General features: G+C 40.6%; 3 protein-coding genes across 9 annotated transcripts in view; 1 reads left to right on the forward strand and 2 right to left on the reverse strand.

Annotated features, from left to right (window-relative positions):
* Window positions 1-552: 552 nt before the first annotated feature.
* RAD9B (RAD9 checkpoint clamp component B) lies at window positions 553-9,819 on the reverse strand. Of its 6 annotated transcripts, XM_075770022.1 has the most exons (11): window positions 9,710-9,818; window positions 8,706-8,776; window positions 7,636-7,785; window positions 7,001-7,115; window positions 6,588-6,687; window positions 5,559-5,665; window positions 3,498-3,604; window positions 3,003-3,067; window positions 2,312-2,434; window positions 1,634-1,901; window positions 553-1,332 (listed from the first exon to the last, which is right to left on the reverse strand). In XM_075770022.1, the coding sequence occupies exons 1-11, from the start codon at window positions 9,741-9,743 to the stop codon at window positions 1,201-1,203; spliced, it is 1,272 nt and encodes a 423-aa protein (XP_075626137.1). In that variant the 5' UTR covers window positions 9,744-9,818; the 3' UTR covers window positions 553-1,200. The 6 variants fall into 6 exon arrangements, with proteins under 6 accessions (XP_075626137.1, XP_075626136.1, XP_075626138.1 ...); XM_075770021.1 differs by lacking the exon at window positions 553-1,332 and having other exon boundaries at window positions 1,339-1,901; XM_075770023.1 differs by lacking the exons at window positions 553-1,332; window positions 8,706-8,776 and having other exon boundaries at window positions 1,339-1,901; window positions 9,710-9,798.
* A 49-nt stretch (window positions 9,820-9,868) lies between these two features.
* Window positions 9,869-14,650, forward strand: VPS29 (VPS29 retromer complex component). Of its 2 annotated transcripts, none has more exons than XM_075769272.1 (4): window positions 9,869-10,012; window positions 12,529-12,720; window positions 13,147-13,382; window positions 13,683-14,650. In XM_075769272.1, the coding sequence occupies exons 1-4, from the start codon at window positions 10,010-10,012 to the stop codon at window positions 13,798-13,800; spliced, it is 549 nt and encodes a 182-aa protein (XP_075625387.1). In that variant the 5' UTR covers window positions 9,869-10,009; the 3' UTR covers window positions 13,801-14,650. The 2 variants fall into 2 exon arrangements, with proteins under 2 accessions (XP_075625387.1, XP_010308110.1); XM_010309808.2 differs by lacking the exon at window positions 9,869-10,012 and adding an exon at window positions 10,344-10,564.
* A 414-nt stretch (window positions 14,651-15,064) lies between these two features.
* The window catches only part of KNTC1 (kinetochore associated 1), a 39,513-nt gene continuing 38,858 nt past the window's right edge, over window positions 15,065-15,719 (reverse strand). The window contains exon 64 of the mRNA XM_010309807.2: window positions 15,065-15,592. Within this exon, the coding sequence (XP_010308109.2) occupies window positions 15,533-15,592 (60 nt within the window). The 3' untranslated portion in view covers window positions 15,065-15,532. The remainder of the gene's footprint in view (window positions 15,593-15,719) is intronic.

The raw sequence follows: 15,719 nt of genomic DNA on the forward strand, positions 1-15,719 counted from the left end.
AGGCGAAGGTCTAGCAAGGATGCGAGCGATGTTGTGATGGGATCTCCCTCTCTTGGTAACGGACATCCCTTCTCCAGGGGAAAAACCAGATGGTGTGTGTAGAAACTGACTGTATGAAGTAGTTTCTTACAAAGATAGCTGAAATAATGAAGCAAATCTTGAGTCTGTATCTAATGAGGATGCTTTTTTGTTGTTGTTAAAATGAGACTATCATCTATGCTTACCTAAGAGGCAATTATGTGAATTTCATGTCTGAGGTATAACTTATGCAGGAATAGTTCTGTAAATACATTTAAATGAATTGTAAAGATATTTAATAAATATAGTATTTATACTAAAACATGGTTTTTAAAGTAAAGTTGACTGCAAACCTTCTGTCTGTTAATGCAGCGATGCCACGGGTGGCGCAGAGATGCGCAGCCACCGCTGCCTGGGGTGTCGGGCTCTCGTTCAGGCCTTCGTGGTGCTCTCAAATCCCTCTTTGAACTGAGAGGCTGGGAGAGGGAGGAGCATCGTGCAAGTCTGAAACACAAAGGCCTCCTCCACTCAGGCTTTCAAACATCACGTCTTTTATTTAAATGCATTTCTCTGGCAACTTTGTCTATTCAGTTAAGTGGGAGCGGATGAGTTTGGTTTTCCAGTACTTATAACTTTACAACAGCAGCTCAGTTTGCCCAAAGCGATAACGCAGTTTGAATTCTCTACTGAGAACATAGTGGAGAGCTGAACTTCCCAAGCAGCGTACCTACAGAATATGTAACACACACGCCTCAACTGAGTCAATCGTGACTTAAACTTACATTGCATTATGACAGCAGCCAACAGTTTTAGAAGGACTTGTGCTGGTGGTTAACATAAATGGTGCGTAAATGTTTAACCTGTACTGACACAGCAGGAAATGGTACCGTACTCTCTACTGAGGCAGGTTTTGTCCTTTTTGTGTATCTGGCTTGCAAAAACCAGGCAACATTTGAGTAGGATTCCCACTTTCCAAACTGCCTGAATAGGTGCTGGTGAACTGCAGTTTACCACACAAGCTCAGAATACAAATAGTTTCTGTTGAGTTCTAACTTGCTAAAGAACTGCAATTAGACCATAGTCTGAAACTAGAAACAGCTCTACAATTACCACGTCAAACATACTTCTATCTTCCAAGGCAATCCCCAACAGTCTCGTCTTGGATTCAAAGGCTTCATGTTCCTACAGAACTTGGGAGCTCTGCATGTTGCCAAAATCCTCTTCGGTGTCGCTAGCTGTTGCCAAACTGTGGAAGATGTGACTGCTGGCAGCCTGCTCCTTACAAGAAACTGCTCCAAAAAATAATGAATGAAACTGGAAAATACAATATTTATAGAAGTAAGAGACTGTGTGTGATACAGAATTTGGGGGTTAATTTTTTCTGAAGCTTTTTCCGCTTTAAAATCTTTATTAGTCTACAGCATTTCCTAGTAAGATACACCTGCTGTCGGCAAAGACTTCCAGCATTAAAGATGGTAGTGGAGGTTTTTGTCAGTTGTGCTGCTGTGAAAGCCGGTTCTGGTGAAACGCCATGTGCAGAACTGAGTGTAGAGGTAGTGTTGAGCTCAGCACCAGCTAAGGTCTCCACTATAAGTACGATCGGGAGCCACCTTACCTCCTGATAACGAGATGCTGCTGCCTCTCCTCCTGGCGTGGCATGGTCCTTGGCTGCGGTCGTGGCTGTTCCTTCTGTGCCTGTCCTATCTTTCTTGGTGACCCTGGGAATACTTTTAATCTCTCGTTCTGCCAGAGGACTGGTGGGTTTCGCTGACTCCGCGTTCAGTGCGTTTCCATTCCACTGTGGCTTTTTGGAAGCAACTACTGCTGTGTTGCTATCTTTATCCAGGGAGGTTTTTTCGGATTTACCCATATGTGTCTTTGAGCTGGATTGGAGAGAGGAGGTCAGGTTAGTAACTGGCTTTTACGTGGTTTTGTTTGAATGTCTTTGTCTTCTGTTAATGAAAAGCATTATGGCTTTAGATTCTCAACAAGTATCTTCCTTTCCCCTCCCAACAACAGCACCCTGTGGAGATAAAGCAGAAGCTAGTACAGAGCGTTCGCTCTTGCACCAGGTTTTCTTGCTGTGCGTGACACTAGGATGTTCCTGAACCTGTCTGGTTCACGATTTTCCTATGAGCAAAGACTCCAGGAGCTGTACAATGCTCACCAATCCCCCACAAGAATGAGCAGATTGTTTCCTTCCCATCTTAAATCCGACGTGGCCGGAAAACTTTAATTTCCCATCCTCTTATGGCACTCTGCCTCCCTCACCTGCCCCTGAAGCCAGCGTTACCTTTCCTGGTGCTGTGAAAAGCAGGGAGGCTGCTGGGAAGCTGTCTCCTTTTCGATGTCAGACAAGGTAGCCAAAATAAAGCTGGCTTCCAGCACCATGTCTTCAATGCTGAAAGCAATTGGTCTAAACACACATATTCAGAGACTTAAACAGCATGCATAATTACCCACATTGTGGGAGGAAACACAGCTCATGCAGTTCTGTACATAGAGATTAAAAAGTGCCTCCTCTGAGAAGCTGAAAAATCTAATATATTTGCTGCTGAAGTACATGCGATGGCTTCTGGTTACAGATTGAAATGCACCAATGAGCAAATGCTACACACTATTATACTTAGTCAAATTATAGTTTTAAATACGTAACTGTTAAAATTATATTTTAAACAGAAAATGTGTTGTTTCTTTAGACTGCTAAATAAAACCACTGCATGCATCAGACTGAGAACCTGAAGTGCCCAGGTAACACACAGGTGCCCATTAGTCAGCGTGGCTAGCTTAGTAATGCTGGTGCCCATCTTAAAATCTTTACGCATAATAACAAACTACTTAACCCTGTATCGCAGATTAGAAATAAAGCTTTTGGTACAAAATGAAGATCTATTTTACTGTTCCAGTTAAATATTCACTGAGTAAGCTGCAGACAGAACCCGACTGTAGAGCTGTAACTGCAGTAGGTGTGTTCCAAAACGTACTTTCCAGATACGTCGAAATGGATTGAGACTGGAGCACTGGTAGCTTCTGAAAATGCTAGTAGTCCCTGAAAAGAAAGGGTGGGTGGTTAAGTGCTGTTTTAAAACCAGCAGATAAGCATTAGAATGTAAGTTTATCCCAGCTGCTGTTTACGGACAGAAAGAGGGTAAAAGCCTACTGCTTCTAGAACACATTTCTTGCCGTCCCTGCCTGGAGCTTTGCCAAAGAAGCTGCTGCATGTGGAACTTCCATGGCCACAGTTACTGTGTGTCTGCCCAGCACTGAAACTACATTTTTGTTTTAAAAATGTTTTGCTTGCCTTTCAAAGGCTACCGGGAGGGATTCTAAAGCCAATCCTCAACCAGCTGGTGAAATACTGCTGCTGGTCAGGTGGGCACTTCCTGGGGCCACTCTGCAGGGACCACTCTGCATTGGCCTGGGCAAGTCATGCAAATGAACGGGAAATGTTTTATTTTCAAGAGAAATTCTTGCTTTACCCTCAGTTCTTTAAGGCAAAACGTCACTTCAGAATCTACTCCAACTTGAAAGTAGTCAAATTCAGCTGGATTTAGTTGTATTTCAGTCAGCATTGTCTTTGAAAAATCTGTTTAAAGTAAGAAGAAAGTCAAGGACTCAAAGAAGTGAAGTTGAACTCAACAAAACTATGATTATAAACATAAGGTTTTGACATTGGCATCATTTGAACAAATAATTGTATTTTCATAGTGACTACCAGTAATAAATGTTTATCTAAATGTATTTCATAATTAAGTAAAAGCCTCCAGTTATTTACAGTATAGTATGTAGATTTAAATGGCTTTTATCAGAACCAATTTTATGTTCCACTGTGTGATCTAACCCGATCCCTGTTGTCATTCTTGCAACTCTGCTTTGCCGACAGGCATTCATCACAAACAGTATTACTGGCTGCTTATTGTTGCATGGATGGGAAGATGAAAATGCCGCATGACTTTAACAGATTAATCATAATTGCCAACAATCATCAGAGGACAATGAAGGTGGACTTAGGTTCTTTGTTTTAAATTATAGTCTTTTCCTGATACGTAAGTGGCAACAGGAAATTGGCTCTTCAGTTTCAGGTATTCAATTGTTGCTTGTTATCATTAGATTAGTCTGTAGTTGTTATTAGGTGCAAGAAAAGAAAGAAAGAGGGTACTTCCATGATGCACTACAGTCTCAGGGGCATTCAGAAAAATTCTACAGCAGCTTGAACAGCACACACCTATCCCATTCTCTTCCAAAGCCAGGCTGCTGACAAAGTATTACAAACTGTTCCCAGTCTTCTGTTTCTCTGCTCAAGAGGTTTGTTTTTTTTCTCTCAGCTGTCAGCAAGGCCCCCTTGCGTGTTCAAATATACTCGTAAAGCTCCTGAAAACTGCAGAAGTACACGCTTGTAATGTAACCGCCGCCTTCTGCAAGGCAGAGCCCACCACATGCAAATGAAAACAAGTCTAGGCAGAAGCTGTAATTCCTTTCTTTGAAAATTAAACCTGAATGCGGAGAGCCCAAGCCACGGGCAGGTGCTATGTTCAAAGGCCACGGTTTGTTTCAGTGTATACAGAACACTTGCTGCAGGCAGTGTATTGCATCACATGCTGCACAAGAACAATGCTTGCAATTCCTCCTTTTTCTCCTTGACTGTTTGGGGGGTTTGGTATCTCGTTAGATTTTTACCAACTATTTTTTTCACTTTCTTTCTTAAAATAACCCTTGCAAGTGTATGTTTCTAAGCTAACAAAATTTGTCTTTCAAAACGTATTCTTTTTAGTGTCTTTTTATTGCCAGTAATTTCTTCCCTGCTTCACTCCAGTCTCCACCACTTGATCCTTGCTCGCCGCTGCTTTAGCCTGTTCTCAGTACAACCTCCACCCCTACGCTCTAGGCAGTCATCTTTTTCTAGGTCATTATCCTCGGCTTTGGTCATAAGCAAGTATGAAAAGCATCCCTTTATTATATGATATACAAGAACCTATAGTTCAAAAACACAATTGTATCTTTAAAATTAGTTTGAGTCACACCCCAAGAATCTAGATGGTTCTCCATCTCAGATGGAGATGTGAAAATGGCAGTGTGCGGGATAACAGTGTCAGACCAGCTAACACACTGCATGGCCCTTATACTAAAATATACTCCGTAATGATATCAATTCTATAATTATGGTATTCAGATTTAAATAGTTATTTTTAAAACATAACATAAAATTATCTCCTTTTTCCTGTTGCCATGCTTCTGCTCTTGCAGCACAGTAATTACCTCTGTTCAAGCCTGCAGCAAGTGGCATAATTTATTTCAATTGGCTGCTCAGTCTGGTATCTGCCACTGATAACAGGAAAATGTTCTTAAAAACATATTTTCTTAAAATATATTAAAACCAGAGGGTGGCAGTATGACTTAGAATCTCTCTATATAATGTTCCCTCTCCTAAAAATCTCATTCAGCCATTAAATGCATACTCTGTTTATGTTGCAATAGTTATTATTCCTTTAGTTCACCTGTTTTCAAGTCCCAGTATTGTTTCGTATTTTGAATTTCCTTACCAGTGTCTTCCTCGGTGTAACTCTTGAAACAAACTTTCATTGGAGTAACCGATAAGGTGACTTCTTCTTGACTGGTCGGAAAGTGAATCATTATATCAGCCAGCAGCCTATAAAATTTTCATTCAACATTAAAATAATTTTACCTGCCACAAATTACTAGCTAGCATTTGTTACTCACACTAGAAATTACAATTGCTACTTGGCAATACTGCTTGAAAAACTGCCTTTGAAATGTGCACCCCTTAAAGTGTGCTGTATCATTTTGATTGCTTTATGTAGCAATGGGTACATAAGGCATCTAAAAATACAATTAGTAATTACAAAAGCAAATTTGGTTATATTTAATGCCTGTGTATGCTGCCAAATCAGTCTTACACACACATATATATTGTTGCTACCTTTCTATATGTATATATCACAATTCTGAGCAAACCTCGGCATCTTGTAATCTCTATTCAAAAGCTTGCAGTTTTAAAAGTTTTGTAATCTTTTTTTCTAAACACAATACGTAATATCAATACAGAGATATCTTTATACACCTTTAATGGTTGATTATTGTGACAAGAGCTCCTGTGCAAAAGAAACACTTTTAATAGAAATGCTGTCAGGAAAAGTGCAGCCTAACTGTTCTTTGCCTTTGCTCGCACTGACAAGCCAAGTCTTGGATGCTTCCAGGAGCTGCTTTTCAAAGCAGAACTTTGCCTTACTGCATTAAAAAAAAAGTACTTTTACCACTTTTGTCTATAAAATTACCGCACTGCTTTATCTGTCATAGGTGAAAGTTGCTCAAAGGTGTGAATTCACGTTATACATTACACACTTCTCAAGGTCAGACTGATTAGGATTAATGGCAGAGTGATCTCAGTTTCTGAAGTTGTAATGTGAAAAATTAAGCACTAGGAGATTTAGGGCTTTGCCATTTTTGACTGTGCCCCAATCAGATTTTGATTATGTTAACGACTACGAGAGCAGTATTGCCTCCTGTATGCTTTTTTTTCCTTGAGAAAAAAATATTTTTGTATTCGTTACCTTGAATGGACTTTAAGTATGTTTGGACACATGTGCTTTGCAAAAACAGCCTGCAACGGATCACATTCTTGAAACGTCAGATTATATGTTTTTACAACACCTAAGTATAAAAGGATACGAACAAAAATCAATGCTAGTCTGTAATTTTAAATTGGTTTTTTTTGTATGAATTGTTCTTTTAGGAAATCTCAATAGAGAAATTACTGAAGAACGTTCATGTGACAAAGCCTGTTATAACTTCATTTTAACAAGGTGATGCACATGATAAATATAAATTATGATGTGAAGAGACTGAAAGTGTTTGGCATAATGTTCCATCAATAACACTCAGTTAATAACTACACTAAATATTGCATTGCCCTGCTGTTTTAAACTGCTTCTGTTTCTGTAAAGTCACTTTATGTGTAACCTACCGTGTTTGCAGAGGAGCTGAAAAGTTATGTGATGGTCACTAATATTTGTATAAATGCTGCATTTCTCTACATTCCTTTCCAGCACATTTACACATCTAAATACAGGAAGAACCGACTGTAAACAAAAGTAAATACAAATCAGCGCAGAGGTTACTCACCAAGCAATTTTGCAGTACTATTTCCCTAGTTTCACACAGTTTATCTCAAGCTCCTGCTTTTATGGCTTCCTCAAACTGCTTTGTAAGCAGACATGGAGACGGCAGATACCGATCCTCGCCATCCTCACCCACTATCCCAACACGCGGCCACAGATCTGTTTGCTGAACAACTGGTCAGAGCTCTCCTGCCTCATACTGGTTTTGAGGGCTATAGGAGAAACATTGCAGAGGCAGAAATGTGGTATTTCTTCACCCAAGATTAAGCTGGTGCAAACTCTCGGAACCACAGCGCGCAGCTCAGGAGGTACATCTTCTAAACATAATTAAATAGCAATGCTTTCTTTTGCAGAATTGCTCAGAAGCGCTTGACTTTAGAGTCATTCCACATGCCTACATGAGCCTCCCCCTATATTTCATTTGGAAATTGGGCTAATTTGCTGTCTACAAAACTGTGCATAGTAATTCATTAAAATGTACCTTAATTATCAATTTACATGGAAGGGACAACTGTTTTTCCTTCTGGCATGGCTGAGACACAGCTGTCCAGCAGTAATGTTGAAAAAACATAGATGAGAAGAAGACATATGCGTATGCTGACCTTGAAGAATTCACTGATCTTAAAGCAAGCTGAAAATATAGGTAATTTATTCGCTGAAAACTATTTCATATTGAACCTTTAACAAAAAAAAAGCCATCTCTTTGCTTCAGTACCATTCCTAAACCACAAAACCTTTAAATGTCTACATGTCAAAATAAATATAGATGCATTATGCATACAACCATGTACAAATTTACCACCTTCGTTATTACTGGTGAGAAGTCACTGGTATAATACAAGAATACATAGGAATCCAATGTACGGACATTTAAGTGGCCCTGAAGTGTGAGTTACCTGAATACTTAAAGCTCAGCTTGCATTTGAGGCATTTGAAGGACTGGAGTTTATTCTAAAACAATCTTCCCGTACACCTATCCACATGATATGTACAAATGAGCAAAAACACTACTAGCACCTCAAAAATTCTTCAGATATAAAGAGAAATGATCTCCACTTCTGATTTTCCAGCCGCCCAGCAAGTTAAGGAGAGTTGATCACTTTTACCTAAGAAACCTCTAGAGAAAACCCTAATTCTGCTGGAAATTGTGTTTGATTAATCAGAGGCATATTAATGGCTGCATTCTTCCTGTTGAGTCACAGTGGTACAAAAACATGTTGTTTAAAGGCTGCTTCTCATGTGGTACAAAACATAAACCTTTTGACCCATGACAACAGAAATAAAACCCGTGGTATTAATCTGGATGTCCTGGACAAGCTTCAGTTTGGCTAACAAAAAATGGAAGAATACTAGGGGCAGAATAGGAATGAATCTTCCATGATACAATCTGCGTAATTACAATTACAGAAAATATGGCATTTGTCCATATTGAAAGTGGAGGAAACTGAGAGAGAATGTAACTCAGACTGAAGGGTACCTGTAGGAAAACAACACATAAATACTATGCTTCCAAGAAATATTTTTAAATCACAATAAATCAAGTTCACTTACACCTTTTTCTATGGGGTCAAACCAAAATTCATCACTAATACGAGCTATGGCATGTATTGCTCTTCCAAACACTATTGGGAAAAGAAAACAGTGCAATATGCATTCTAAGTTAAAAAAAGTTATACTACATTTTCTCCAGAGTAATTTTAGAGGAAACATTACAAATTCCCTACACATTTCAAATCAAACTGATGACATGGTGAAAAAACATTACTCTTTCCTTTTAGTAGCACAACAACCTTTATTTTTTTGAGAGCTGCCTCTGATGAGGCAGACCTCAAATGTCATCTGTCCCTTTGCAGCAACTGGTATGACCTGGTATCACCACAAATTAATTGGACAGAACACTACTAAAGTTAGAAATTACATTTTGCAGATGGCAACGAGTTTGAGCAAGCAAAACGCAGTTGGACATCTGTAAAGAGGCAGCCCTAAGAAACACAGAAGCAAGCAGCAATGGTTTCTTCTGCTCTTCTGCTTGAGACCCAGCAGTGGGTCTCAAAATGTGCCTCTGCCCACCCTGGCACTGGCAGAGGGTGGCATTTTGTGCAAAATGCTGCACATAGGAGGTGTAGTTGGGCCTCTGGAAAGTCTAACGGTGCGCACAGGGAAGCACCCAGCTTAGCGATGGCTTCTCCACCTCAAAGTACCACAAATCCAGCCCTCTGCTTGCTAATCTGAACACCTTTCAGAGGCTGCACATTGCCCCACAAAAATGCCTTTGTCCTCCTGGGGATGAAGAGGCAGCTCGACAGCTCTGCCGTGACAGTGATGGCACTTGGCCACATCTCCCACTGCTTTGCGCCCCGCTTTTGCACTGTCCGAAGGCCCCACGGGGAAGCCCACCGAGGGCACTGCCAGGGAGCCCAGGGTGCCAGCAGGCCAGTCACGCATCCCCATGGCTGCCGGCCCTGCTGAGCCGTACCACCCCACTCCAGGTGCCTGTTTCTCCCACATACACCCCTCTATCCCAGGCTTGCTGCCTCCCCTGGGGCAACGGGTACCTCTGAGATGAGCCCCCCCAATGACACACTTCATGGCCCGCCGCACCCCGCAGAACCATCCCCTCCCAGCGCCCTTCGCCTCACACGACTGCGGCGAAAGGGCGGGAAACGCCCCCTCGGGGGCGAAGGGAGGGGCCTAACGCTCCTCAGGGACCCGGATGGAGCCACGGGGAGTGGCTGCGGAGAAACGCGTTTCGGGCAAGTTTGGCCCTTCGAGGTGCCGTAGCGGGTGGTTGGGGCAGGCCTGGCTTCCGGGAGGAGCCGCAGCGGCTGGTGTGAGGGATCGCGGCGCCGAGCAGGATGGTGAGCGGCGGGGGCGGCCCGTCCCACACCCCGGGGCCCCGTCCCCACCGGGGTTCGCCCCGCCGCGTCGGAGGGCCCTAGGCTCGCTTCCTCCGGCCGCGGCCCGTCGGGGCTGGGTCAGAGGCGCGGGAGTCCCGCGGTGCGGCGGGCGGGCGGGCCCTGCGGGCGGCCGTGGAGACCGTGCGCTCAGGGAACGTTTTCTGTCCGTCGGCGCTCAGAAACCGCCTAACGCCGGGCTGAGGTAGATGGAGGGGCGGGAGGGCAGCGCTGAGAGGAGGTGAAGCCCCGCCGTGGTAAGGAGGCCGTGCCGAGGGGCTGTCGCCGGCGGGAGAGCTGCCGGGGCTGCGCGCAGGAGCTGGTTTTTAATTTAATTTTATTTTTAACGCTTCTTTCATAACACCAACAATTCATTAATTATTATTTGCCTATTCATTTGGCTATATTTTCTTTTCTGTTGCTTTCTTTTGTTTAACATTGATCATGTTTCACCCTGTTTTTCATTCCCCCCCTGTCTGCAATCAACTTCTCCATTCCAATAAGGCTGGGCACAGAGTAAGTTTACTCCTCTTGGCTGTTGCTAACACCGGTGGTAAGGGCTTGTTAATGTTCCTAGATGATACGAATGTCAGATGGTACATATGAATTAGGTTCAAACCACGCTCAAGATCGCACCTAAATTCCTAGTAAAAGCCAGATGTTGTAACATTCTCTGCCACTGTTTTATGTTGCAGATACCTGCGATTATTAAACGCACTTCAGTGGTGTTAATTTTGTGTTACTGTAGCTTGCCAAGCTTTTCTTTAAGTAATGGGAGCTCAAATGTGATTTGGGGGGGGAAGTATTGGACCTGCCAGTTCATCAGCAAAGGAAATGGCCTTTGAATGCACACACCCCACTGATTTCAGCGGGGTCTTTTATGTGGCAGTATACTTTTATTAAACATTAAATACGTAACTGGTATTGCATGTTCAAGTCCCTTAAGTGTCAGTAACAGAGTCTATCTATTGCCACTTTCATAATCAAAGCCATTTCAATAATTAAAGTCACTTATCCATTTTTTTACCTGCATTCGAGTATCTCTGGAGTGATCCTAGTGAGGGCATTTTTCACTGGACTCTCTTGCAAGACCATTGAAAATGAGTCTTTTTTTTTTTTTTTTTTCTCTCTCCTGGGTTAGTTTTAAATTGGTAGGTCGTTGGTTAAAAAACTCTTGTATTGGTTTATTGATACTTTGAACCATCAGTTCTCCAAAGATGCATGGCTTTGATGATGGCACTGAGACATTCTTAATCTATAAAGACCCCAAAACCAAACAAAAAAACCCATCCAAGTTCCCTCTGCCTTTTTTGATGACTGTTAGCATGAAGATAGCTGCATGGCCTAAAAACGTAAAAAGCAAATATTTAAAAAAGGTAATTTCTTAGCATAGTTACTGCTGCTTTTTTTTTATATATATCTCTCTAGGCTGTGTCTTTTACAAGCACATTTGATGGGTATCATTTTAGGAGCTGTCTTGCTAACAAAGCATTATGGTTGGAAGATAAACTGTCTCTTTATCAAGTTATCAGGGATGACGGTCTCTAGGTCCAACGTTTTTACAGTGTAGTAGCATAACACCCACCTCATGCTTTATAGAGCTTTTTGTGCCCTTTTTGCATAATTAATTTATTGCTATGTTGCTCGCATTAATTATTTCTTTATTCACAGATTTAAAGCCCATGATATTAAACGATGGTCTGTCTTAATTTGAATCTTTGATTTTGGAGCCCCCATTAAATTTGTATTCTCCTTGCATCTATTACCCTGAAACTATGAATAAAAGCTGGCAATAGAACCGCTGTGCGCAGTAGCCCGGCTTATCTTCTCTGCAGTGCCCTGTTGGTTTTGTTTTGGTTTGGTTTTTTTTTTTTAACCTTTTAGTCTTACTCTGTTGTTCAGTGGTTCCTACAATACAGACTGAACAAGCTTCCTGTTCTGGTCAGCTATTAACTCACATAGCAAATTTGCTGCCTTTTTTTTTAATTATTATTATTGGATAAGGAAGAAAACAGTTAATTAAAATAGGAAGAAACTGGGATGATGAGTTTTAAAGGGAAGTGGCCACAGTTTAGCCAGGTCTGTGCCTGAGAACATGTACTAGAGATGTCCTTTATATTATCTTTAAGGAGAAAAAAAAAGTGGGATAGTCTATGGCAGTTCCCAAATTTGTGTTAAATCAAGCAGTAACACATTTCTTTTGTTAAAGCTTGCCATGGCTTTCAGCAACAACAAAATAATCCGTAGTGTTGCATTTGTAAGGCCCCCCTCTTGAAAATGTTCTATGTTAGTAAGGGCCCATGTTTTCCCTCAAAATAGCAATATTCCATCACCATTTCATTCTTATTTTAGTAGCTTTTATATCAAAATGCAAAGTTACGAAACTGAAGAAAACATTACAATGCTTTCTGTGTCCTAATGATTCTTGTCTTAATAAGTATCTGTAATGATCTTTCTTTCCCGTCGTGACACCTGTTCAGTTGGTGTTAGTATTAGGAGATCTTCACATTCCACATCGATGCAACAGCCTCCCAGCCAAATTCAAAAAACTGCTGGTTCCAGGAAAGATCCAACACATCCTCTGCACAGGAAATCTCTGCACCAAGGACACTTATGACTACCTCAAGACTCTGGCTGGGGATGTTCATGTTGTCAGAGGGGACTTTGATGAGGTAACATCCTCTCTTGAGAATGACATAAAGGAAACATTTGGATTATTTGTAATTTGAGTAAAAGTGGGCAAATTGAGTTATGTAGTAGGAAGAGCATGTGAAAAGCAAACTGGGGTTACAGTCAATAATGTGAATTGCACAGTAAGTTCTCATCTGTATTCAGGATGAATAAAAGTAATTTGTGTAGTTGGCTGTGTCTGGGATTGCAGCAAACAGGACCTGCTGCTGTCAGATCTCTGAAGTTCCTTGTGTCCTACCACATTCTCCACAGTGCTCATAAAAGTAGCTTCATAGTGCTCATTTTGTAGCGGTAGGGCCAATTACATTGAGTATTTCCATAAGCTTTCCCCTTCTCTTCTTGGTGTTGTATAGAGATGTTTAAATATAAATCTGTACGTCTAATCTGAGGGTTATTTTTATTTTTAGAACCTGAATTATCCTGAACAGAAAGTTGTAACTGTTGGACAGTTCAAAATCGGGCTGATTCATGGCCATCAGGTTATTCCTTGGGGTGATATGGCCAGCCTGGCACTGCTACAAAGGCAGTTTGATGTGGACATCCTAATTTCGGGACACACACACAAATTTGAGGCATTTGAACATGAAAACAAGTTCTATATCAATCCAGGATCAGCGACAGGAGCTTATCATGCCTTAGAGAAGTAAGTGAAGTTTGGGGGGATACCTGTGGGGGTATCTTTGATAACACAATTGTACTACAAAACTCGTTATGAAGGTTAATGTTTACATTCTAAATGTTGGGGAGAGGGTTAATAGTACTTGCTAAATCTCCTTAGCTGAGAGAGATGAGAATAGAATACTTAAAGCTTCAGCTCCGATGTGCTGTGCTTACAAAATTCATATCCATTGTTCTTAGATTGATTTTTGTTAACTACTGGTGAAACACTGCTAAGGCAATGACATACGCACAGTTAATAGGAATTTTTTTCCTCTCTTTCCAGCAACATCATTCCTTCATTTGTGCTGATGGATATCCAGGCTTCTACAGTAGTGACATATGTCTATCAACTAATTGGAGATGATGTGAAAGTAGAAAGAATTGAGTACAAAAAATCTTAAAAATGTTTTTGCTTGTCTGGTATTTTTACCATCTCATTCTGAACTGCAAGAAGTTATGACAATACTTGATTAGTAGTTTACAGTACTACACTTACTCGCTAACAGCTTAATAATGTAGCTTATTGGTAATAACATTAAAACAGCATTGTGTTTGCTTTTCTCTGTATAAGTTGATTTGTAAAATATGCCATTAAAATAACTGTTTAAATACTGTTCCTTTATGTTGTAATAAACTCCACTTCATAGAAAAACTAAGCTTTATGAACTGTTGTTGGAAAAAAATGCAACAGTTGTAGTTGCTCTTAAAAGGCCTGATGCTGTGGCTTGGTGACTCACTTCTAAAGGATATTTGTAAAGGGCTTGAGCAAAAAAGATTGAAGGCTCTGGGGCCACACTGTGTTTGCTTCAGAATCCAGTTGATAATTGGGAATGTTAAACTGAGAAAATTAAGTTAAAAGAATGAAATGGAGTGATAGGATTTTGAAAATCCTACAATTAACTGATAAAATGAGATTACTACTGTAAGTTATAGCAGTATTTGAAACTGCTTTGATTAGATTTAATGAGTGATGGTCTCATTAAATCTAAACAGTGAAGAGAGGCTTTCCTTTATTTACAGCTTGTATCTGACTACACATGTATGTACTTTGCTCCATGTACAGAGGTTTTAAATAATGTAATTCCATATGACATTTGTATACCACTGGAGACTAAAACATTGGTGGTTCAAGACAACCTTTTGGCTCTCTTGCTCATGACTGCAGGGAACTGAATGTATTTTAACAGCTCCCATTTCTCATGACTGCTAACTTTCTAATAAAAAACCAGTTTTATCTTTTGTCTTCTACAGCTGATTGAGAATGGAGGCCTGTTTCCTTTGCAGATGGTGGCTGTTGCATTACGACTTTTTTCCAGTGCAGTATCAGTGCAAAAAGCTGTGCTTGAATTAAAGTAATGATTTTCCATAGAACTTAAGGGATCAGCTAGAACCCTGACTTCTGTATCGTAAGCTAACAAAATAACTTATTCAAAATAAATCTGCTTTACCTCAGAAAAAGACCAAGCATTTCAGCCTGCTATCTCAGGAACCTTTGGCTAACTGCTGGTTCCTGCAGTGAAACAAATGCCTTTTGCTTTGTCCTACAGAAAGAACAGAGTTGAAAAGAAAGCCTTGGCACACATGTTATTCAAGGACTGACTGGAACGTCCATTTACTGACAACTTCATAGTTACAAATGGTTTATAGAATAATGTAAGGCCAAAATTGTTATGTAAGTCTGTTTATTTGTGTTGACTGTAGTTAAAATTACCATTTGTCTACAAAGCATATTTTACACAAAGTTCAACACTTACAGTTTTTAAAAAAAGCTTATCACAATTATACAAGGTTATGTTCATGTCAGTGGAATCTTAGAGCGATCCTCGGCAGACTTAAACATGGAGAAATATAGAAGTACAGGAAATAAACTTTGATTTTTAGGAAGCGTTAAAGTGCTCAATATGAACATTACTGGTGAATAGAAACAGGAAATTCTGCTGTAAATCTAAACTGTTTCAAAGGGAGTATGGAGAAGCAGCAGCCTAGAACAGTTGGGGAAAAAAAAGTATGGAAAGCTAGGGGTAGCTTTTGATAAAGAGCATTGAGGTTTTAGTTTAATGTTCACCTGACCAGAGCGAGCCTTCTCAATACATCGCCCTCATCTTGCCAGTAGAGGGAGAAGAAAAGGGTAAATCAAGATCTTATCGAGGATAGTTCTAGTACACAGGTCTCCTCTGGTCCATTCAGATACATCTGGAAGGTAAAAGAACAATATTAATAGGGCTCAGGAAAACAGTATCTAATCTAAGACCTGTGAAAGTACTTGAAAGCATAAGGCTTAGCATGGCACAGAGTTGGTTCAAGTAAAATGAATTATTTG

Source organism: Balearica regulorum, chromosome 17 (genome assembly GCF_011004875.1).
Source record: "Balearica regulorum gibbericeps isolate bBalReg1 chromosome 17, bBalReg1.pri, whole genome shotgun sequence".
NCBI classification, from domain to species: domain Eukaryota; kingdom Metazoa; phylum Chordata; class Aves; order Gruiformes; family Gruidae; genus Balearica; species Balearica regulorum.